Source organism: Oryza sativa, chromosome 9 (genome assembly GCF_034140825.1).
Source record: "Oryza sativa Japonica Group chromosome 9, ASM3414082v1".
In the NCBI taxonomy this organism is placed as follows: Eukaryota; Viridiplantae; Streptophyta; class Magnoliopsida; order Poales; family Poaceae; genus Oryza; species Oryza sativa.
This window is the reverse complement of record NC_089043.1, coordinates 20,604,268-20,612,430: the sequence shown is the minus strand read 5'-3', so window position 1 is coordinate 20,612,430 and position 8,163 is coordinate 20,604,268. Positions and strand designations below refer to the sequence as shown.

Genomic DNA, 8,163 nt, shown 5'->3' with positions numbered 1-8,163 from the left:
AGAAGAATTTTTCTCCCCAAGTAAGTCGAAAGAGTGCTTCAGTAAATTATTATTTTTTTAGCGTGTCTTTTAGCCATGATACATTTTTACGATGTTTATCAGCAATTACATAAAATTTAGGTGTCTTGCAGCAAAACTTTTCTAAATTTAATTACCACAAGAATCGGTTGTACTATGATATTTTGCAACTCATGTATTTTCCAATCTATTAATAGAGGTTGAGATCGAGATATCCCCTTTACTTGCTTCAAAGATCTAGGAATTATCACGTTAATTAAAGAAAAATAAAAATAATAAAAGGACATGCATGTTTTGATCGATTATAACAGTGTATAGTGATCTTATATAGTTGTATTTACCGAAACAGAAATAAAAAGTTGTATATCAAATTCAGTTGTACTTTTTTGAATCCTAGTTTCATGCAAAAGTGTGCCCCAAGCTCGACTACAAGGAAGTCCTGAACGTCCCAATCAGTCAATGCGATTATGCGATGCTGCTTGTGATACAGTAAAGAACAAAAACTCGCTCTTCAAGCCAGTGCAGCAGGAGGGAGCATCATGTCGAGCAAGGTGCCGCAGGAGTGACAAAAATCTGACTAGTCGAGACGCCGGAGCTTGGCCAAGTCGACGCGACGCACGCCGCCAACTTTGCTGCCAATCAACGGATCGACCAACCCGGTCAAGCCCCCAACGTCATCCCCATCGGCGACCGGATCAAAAGGCCACCAAACAACCAAACTCACACGCCCGCTCTCTTTTAAGATTCATATTTTATATTTTATGTTGTCATATTTTGAACTGTCAAATGATACATTTTATTTAAAAAACATTATGTATGGAAGTAAATCTATTTTCAATATTTATAACAATTAAGATTTAATTAATCATATGTTAAAGATTTCTTTGTTTTTTATTTCCTAATGTTGTTTTCATCTTTATTTTCATTTTCAGTAGAAACTAATACTAGACTTGAAAATGGTCACGGAAATTCTCGATGGACCGAACGCCGTTTCCGTATAAGGGGTACCATTTCCAACGGTACCTTTTTAGTAATTTTTAAATTTTGTTTTTTCTAATTTCTTTCTACATCATATTAATATTGACACTAGGTAATTTAAATAATAAATATGATCAATTATTGGCTGATCGAACGTTGTTTACGAAGAGATGCTACCGATTCTAACCGTTTTCCCCCATCTAACACCAGTACACCACTGCCGCGTACCAAAATCCCACCGGTTTTATTGCTCGCCGCACACAGCCGCGTATAAGAGGCAAAGGGTCCTCGCGGCGCGGCTCCACACGGCTCGGGCACGGGTGATCTGCTCGTTTTTTTTTTTTACGGGTGTGTTTGTTTCCCTCTGCTTTTCGCGCGCGCGCGCGAGAGAGAGATGGCGGGACGCGGGCACGCCGCGCTGTGGGTGAAGCTGTACGAGCTTGAGCTGCAGCTCAGGCTCATGCGCGCCGCGCGCGGGGAGGAGGGCGCGGCGGCTGCGGCGGACGACGACGACGAGGTCGGCGACGTCGCGTCGCGCGCGGGCGCGGAGGGCGCGTGCCGCGGCAGGCAGTACGATGCCTACATGCGCCGCCGCGACGCCAGGCGCCACACGACGGGTGGCGTCGCCGCGGCGGCGTCGGAGCGGCAGACGACCCGGCCGCGGGGCGGCGCTCGAGCCGCCGGCGGCGGCGGCGGCGGTAGGTTGAGCCCGCTTGCTCTCAACTGCGCCGCCGCTCAGGTGAAGAGGTCGCCGCCGGGGGTGTCTACTCCGACCACCCCGAGGAAGGAGAGTTCGGCCGTGGTGCTGCCCAGGGCGAGGACGGTGAACACCGGCGCGGCCGCGGCGAAGCCGGCGCACCGGAGGCGGAGCAGCCTCGGGGCGGTGCCGTCCGACTTCGGCGACTGCGTCACGCCGCGGCCGTTCCTCCGGCGCGGCAGCGGCACGGGCGGCGCCACGACGACGACGTCGACGACGCCGCGGCTGCGTGCGCCGCCGACGCCGAGGGTGCACGACGTCCCACCGATCAGCGACGCGGCCACGGCCAGCCCGAGGCGACCTCCTCCTCCGCGAGACCAGCTCGCGCAGGCGGCGGCGCGTCGCCGCCACCACTCCCGGTCCGTGTCGGAGCTTCCACTCCACCACCACCACACGGCGGCGCTGGACTCCCCGAGGTCGGCGGTGGAGCTGCCATCGCCGCAGCCGCTACGGGCGAGGAAGCAGTGGGGAAGCCCGGAGACGACGACGACGCCGCCGACGCCGCGGGCGATCCTCTCCTCCGCCGGCGGCGACTCGCACAAGGATTTCGCCAAGGGGATCAAGAAGCTGCTCAGCTTCGTGAGGAAGAGCAGCAGCAAGAACGGCGGCGACCAGCAGCATTCCCCGGCGCGTCCGGCCGCCGGAAAGCCCGTGATGGGCACGGGATGGCCCGCCGCCGCGGCGGCGCCAGCGGTGACAGCTTAGCTCAGCTTGCTCCCGTATTGATGGCGCCATGGCTGCGGCTAGCTTGGAGGTGGTTCGCCATGACGCAGCCAGCTGGCATCTTCGGATGAGGCGTACGTGGCGCGCGTAGGCCACGCGACCCGTGACAAACGCCATGGAAGGCATCACCGCATCACGCATTGAGGTGGATCGAGGAAGCTGATCAGTGGCTACGTTTTCCGCTTGATCTACGAATTACGATGAAGAGTGCCCGTTGATCGTTGAGTGATCTGTGTTTTGCTCAAGAAAGTTTGTTTTTTTGGTTGTTTGTTGTTGTGTGTGGTTTTGCACTCCGCTGGTTAATTTGTACATAATGTTGCTTGGAAGAATCTTTTGGTAAATCTACTATCACGGCCAATGTTTCTTGGTACTGATCATGTGAATTTAAAAATTAGCACTGTGAATCTTAAGTTTGCAGTTGCATGGTGGTAATTATATCCCCAAATCCCTCATTTCAAAAAAAAAAAGGGGAAAGAAAAAAGATATCCTCAAATCAGTCCCGGTCACGGTCAGCTGCCGTGCAAACGAAAAGCACCATCGAAATTAAGTGCACCACTCCAGTGGCGGTGGAGATCGCGCACAGTAATGTACGGCGACAACCGGTGCATTGCTGTACAAAGCCAAGATGCAAAAATAGCCAAACACGAGGCAACGATCGCATTGCCATCGGCATGTCAGGTGAATGCCCAATAGGCACACAACAAATGCTTACTACTACATGATGTACGAAAGGGGCCAAAGGGCTTATGTTTATTACAAACAACCAGTTGTCTACTACGATCATACTATATTTTTTTTCTACCGGGCGAAGCATATGCCTCCTGCAGGAACAAAAAAACTAAACAGGAAGAATTTCAGAACGAGATTAACTACCATGATACGAGTTTTGACAACAACAGCTGATCAGAGTGTTCTCCATGAATAAGCTGGGGGCGGTAGCTCCAAAGCTCGATCTAGCCATTTTTCAATGCGGAGAGGGAGCTTTCTGCCAAGGAGAGGCATGACTCCCTCTGTTTCTTGTATTCGTCGTACCGTAGAAAAAAGTATCCAAGATAGTCGAAATCAATGGGGGATACCTTTGCCTGCATCCAAATGGCAATTATATGTTCCAAGTTCCATTATAATGGGGTGCATGGCAGTAAAGTCAATTGCTACAAGAACAACTTGAAAAGACTTGAAACTGAATGTTGTGTCTGTAGCAAAAGGAGGGTAGTGCTCACCTGAATAAGAGCCCACAACGCCCAGTAAATGTGTGATGCTAATCTATAGGTGTTTGTTTCCACATAAAGGGCATCCAGATCTTGCAGTTGGACCTTCCAGTTAGAAATAAACCAAATAAGAATTTTAAATACAACAAGTGCATTGTGGTGAGATAACATCAGATAAAAAATTGCACGATGTTCTTCTACATTCAAAAGAATACACATATTTTCTTAAAGCAATACTTCAAATGTTTTCCAACCACCTTTAACGCTAAGCATCATACAATCCTTTCAGAAAAGTAATATGAGCAGTTCACGTTAATTAGACAAGTATAAATGGCAATTACATGTAGCACGTAAGCATGTGTTACTGATTTTAATTTAAACAAGCAATGACACTACTTATAGCATGGCTCGACACTACTTATGACTAACACCAAATTTACAATGGGTTCACCATATGACTCGACACTACTTATGACTAACACCAAATTTACAATGGGTTCACCATATGACTCGACCTTGTAAGAAAAGCTAGCAACACCATGTATTAATTCCGTTTGTTTTGCTTCACAAGAGGACAACCTATCATATTAACATACCTCACTTGGCCTATCAGGTTGAAGATAGTTCCTGAAGAAGTGGTATTGAGAATTTTTATCTGGATACCTAGAACAGGCAACAAAATACTGAGCAACATGATGACAATAAGTTTTATTGGAGAATTCAACCAGTAAGAAGATAACTTACAAGCTATAGTCGCAATCATAGCCTGCATATTCATTGAAATGGTTTGCAATATCATAACCACGGTAGCTGTACGACCCATACTCGAAATCAATGAAGTAGAGCTTTTCTGGCAAAAAGACAAACACATATAGCCACCTATTCAGTTTTGCAAGTATAGAATATAAAATGAAAAAAATATATTAAATATCGAAATATAAACAATGCAAGTGAACTCGGTGCTTGCCTTCCAAATCATTCAACATCAAATTGCCTGAAAGCAAGTCATTGTGTGAAAAAACTACAGGAGCATGCAGAAGGTCTGACAGATCCTATAAGAAAAGAAAGACGTATTTTATACATGGACAACAAAGCCATAAAATTTGATATACACATGTATCGTATTATAAAGTATTGCCTTATGAATATGAGCCCTTCTATGGTGAAGGAAAAATATGAACAAAAGTGGCTCTTTGAATAAGATGAAACTGATTGCTCCAAGCATCCATAGTACCTAACAGTAAAAATAAAATAAAAACAACACAAAATCTAGATTCATTTGCAAGGTACCTTAAGTTCTTTAACTTCATCTTGTATTTTTCTAAAAGAGATTGTTTCATATCTCTTCTGCTTCTCCTTATCCTCAAACTCCAATATCGAAGCTGTGAGAAGTATTTGACAGAACGTAAGAACATAGATGCCATAGAAGCAGCTAGATGGTAGCATTATGTTAGCACCTAGTTTGGATTTTGTCTGATCCATTTGTCACGTGATGTTTCAAATTGGTAAACCCAGATTTTCTTTTGTTTCTCTGTTTATTTTTACTTTGCTCTGAAAATTATACCCTTATTTCTTTCTTTGTTTATTTTTACTTCGCTCTGAACATTATACACTTTCAACAGAAGCAAGGAGTATCTCCTTTATCAAAAAAAAAAAGCTAACTAAGTAACAAACTTGAATGTATGATATATCATTGGAAGGGTACCTTTTTTCATGAACTTGAATATATCATCCCATAGCTGTGGTTCTTTTGATCCTGGTATATCAACTTGATGGAATCTGCGAATCTCTTTGGCAATCTCAGCTGCTATTCTAGGTTCCTTCATGTCTAGAAAACAAAGTAATGAATATTTACAAGCAAATTGCAAGAAGCATTTTTCAAGACTTTTGCAAATCTAAAGTGTAAAATAACTTAGCAAACTATGTATAATTCCAACTAAAAACCCACAAAACCTTTTGAACTAGCATTTCAGATCACTAGTTTACAATATTCTAGGTAATAAATGAAAAAAGAGAAAGATGATATTAGACAATATAACAGTGAGAAAGAGCCCACCCCATCCACGAATAACAATAATATGCTTACCTGAAGGAGTTAATGTTCGTGCATAGATGAATGACTGGACCATTCCATTTTCAAATGTTCCAAGTAGCTGAGCCCCAAACCCTGCAGCTGAGAGATGTGGTATAGCCTAAACATGACGGTAATAGATGTATGCATTAGGGAACAATTTACACCAGAAAATAGTGGGTATTTCTTTGACATAATGGATGTTGTGCTGGTCGCAGTATAAGATAACATTTGTTTATAATTGATGTTGCTTTTCTATATCAAATCACTGTAGAAGACGCTGTGGAAAATACAAAGTTTAATAATACATTAAAAACCCTTACAAGCCCCCTTGAATATTTGAAAAAACAATGAGGTGCTTTGAGCTTGCTGTAAAAAAATGCACCAAATAAAATAAAGCAGGACTAACAGATGAACCAATTGCACAGCCATGAAGGAACATTATAGGACATGATATGCACGCATCATCAATAATCACACTATTCAAATGCTCACCTGCAATTCCCTCTTCCGATCAATCACCAAGTCTGTATTTGGGCCATACAAACGAACTGTCACAGAAGACTTGTTACCCTTGCCATCTTCTGCGGACACCTTCAGCACTGCAAGCAGTAAATTACAGTTGTGGTTTCCACTAAGTTTTTGGTAAATTGGTAGTATTTTCAGTGACAGAAGGTTATATAATTTTCTATAGCAAACAACATAAGATAAGATGATTTAGGCATTAGAAAAAAAATGCAAGTAATGGTAAAAGAGTTTCTTGATCCCACAAAAGTTCAGAAATGCAATTAAGTTTTCAGAATTCAGAAATGCAATCAAGTTCTGTTGATGGCCATAATGTTATGTCTGCCGCTATCCAAATTACTTTAAAATGTGCCTAACACCAAATTTCCCTTGTTTGTGCAGCAGCCCTGGCCTATGTTTTCCTCTACTTACAACGAGTTGCTCAGGTGAAACAGGAAGAAGAAAAAAAAATTCAGGACAACGCGACAAGCCATGAAACTGCCAAGGAGCAGGGACTCACACATATTCGTGATGCCGCCAGACACCGTCTCGATCGAGAAGCGCGAGCTGTCCAGCGATGACCACCCCCTCACCAATTCCTTGCAGATACCTCTGCACAATCGCGCGAACATTCCTCGCGTGAGAAACAAAAACCAAATTGAAGACAGACAACGAACTCCCGCGATTCCCTTGAGCCTTTTCTCTAAAAAAAAATAAAATAAAATAAAAACACCCGCGATTCCTCCAACTCAGCGCCCGCACCGCACCGCACCCACTCACTCACGAACGCATCAATCAGAACGAAACGAAACAAAATCCCAGAAGCAAATTCGAAGAGAGGGGGGGATCAGGGGTACTCGCATGATGCGGGGCGTCATCTCCGGGAGCGGCAGCGCTATGTCCACGGACGCGCCCGACGCCGGCACGTCCCCCGGCGCAGGCGCCACCACCGCCGCGATCGCCGCCTCCCCTTCCACGCCGCCCCCCACCGCCGCCGCCCCGCTCCAGCTCCGCCCCTCCGATCCCATGCCCCCCCTCCCCCGCGCGACCCGCTCCTTCCCTCGCGCGTGGCGTGGCGGAAGCTCGAGCTATTCCTGGACACCCGAGGCGAAGGCGTCACTCGAGTACTCGACTCGATTCGATTTCGGATATCTTTTTGCTGCTTCAAATCGGGGGCGTTTCGATTCGATTCGAGGAGGAGTCCGGCTCGGCGGCTCGCTCGATGTGGTCCGAGACGAGACGAGGCCAAGAGGTGTGGGAGTGGGAGAAGGAAGGGATCCAAAACACGGGACACCTTTATACTGTCCACTAGCCGCACCCCGCGTGGTGGGGGGAAGGGATCCACGTCAGCTCTGGCCCCTCGCACCACGCGTGCCGCCGACCTACTACTACCGGGTTGGCGTGCGCGTGTGTCCCACTGGAGGGTGGGGCCCGATCCCGTGTGGGGCCCACATGACGGTGGGAGAGGGATGAGGACGGTTGTGTGTGTTTTTGGGGTGGGGGGGGGGGGGGGATCTGCTCACGTTTCGTGTGGGCCCGCGGTCTGATCCCCTCTTCCCTCTCCCCGTCTTGTTCGTCCAACTTGCTGTCTGTATAGTTTTGGTATTCAGGAGTGGTGGGTAGAGAAAATTGATTTGTTAGTGTCATAATATATCTATTGGTGTTACAGTATACTAGTTATATTAAAATTATGGTGTTATAATATATGGATAAGCAGTTTTGCTATAGGTTTTACTAAAAGTCGTCGGTGTCGCCTGACACCGGTCATTACTCTATAGATCCGTCCATGGTGTTCAAGATTTTTTTTCATTGCATGAACACCAGTATACGACACCATGTGCACTGTGCACCCACGTCACACGTACTCTCTTCCCTCCGTTAAAAAAAATCCAATCTATAACCCC

At 46.0% G+C, this 8,163-nt stretch overlaps 2 protein-coding genes across 2 annotated transcripts; one reads left to right on the top strand and one right to left on the bottom strand.

Annotated features, from left to right (window-relative positions):
- The first annotated feature begins 1,150 nt into the window (after nt 1–1,150).
- Nucleotides 1,151–2,893, top strand: LOC107278099 (uncharacterized). Its single transcript, XM_015755721.3, has one exon. It carries the CDS (start codon nt 1,391–1,393, stop codon nt 2,456–2,458), a length of 1,068 nt encoding a protein of 355 aa, XP_015611207.2. The 5' UTR covers nt 1,151–1,390; the 3' UTR covers nt 2,459–2,893.
- Nucleotides 2,894–3,110: 217 nt separating this feature from the next.
- On the bottom strand, nt 3,111–7,521 carry LOC4347160 (probable ethanolamine kinase). Its single transcript, XM_015795663.3, has 11 exons — nt 7,121–7,521; nt 6,780–6,871; nt 6,251–6,357; nt 5,771–5,876; nt 5,390–5,512; nt 4,975–5,066; nt 4,652–4,736; nt 4,429–4,534; nt 4,281–4,347; nt 3,697–3,789; nt 3,111–3,558 (listed from the first exon to the last, which is right to left on the bottom strand). Exons 1-11 carry the CDS (start codon nt 7,285–7,287, stop codon nt 3,430–3,432), a joined length of 1,167 nt encoding a protein of 388 aa, XP_015651149.1. The 5' UTR covers nt 7,288–7,521; the 3' UTR covers nt 3,111–3,429.
- Between the last annotated feature and the right edge of the window lie 642 nt (nt 7,522–8,163).

Excerpts from the sequence above, each read along its gene's own strand:
- LOC107278099 (XM_015755721.3), top strand. The coding sequence starts at position 1,391 with ATGGCGGGACGCGGGCACGCCGCGCTGTGGGTGAAGCTGTACGAGCTT.
- LOC4347160 (XM_015795663.3), bottom strand. The coding sequence starts at position 7,287 with ATGGGATCGGAGGGGCGGAGCTGGAGCGGGGCGGCGGCGGTGGGGGGC. Across the intron at positions 6,872-7,120 it reads GAGATGACGCCCCGCATCAT|AGGTATCTGCAAGGAATTGG; the intron begins GCGAGTACCCCT and ends GCGATTGTGCAG. Across the intron at positions 4,348-4,428 it reads TATGATTGCGACTATAGCTT|GTATCCAGATAAAAATTCTC; the intron begins GTAAGTTATCTT and ends TGCCTGTTCTAG.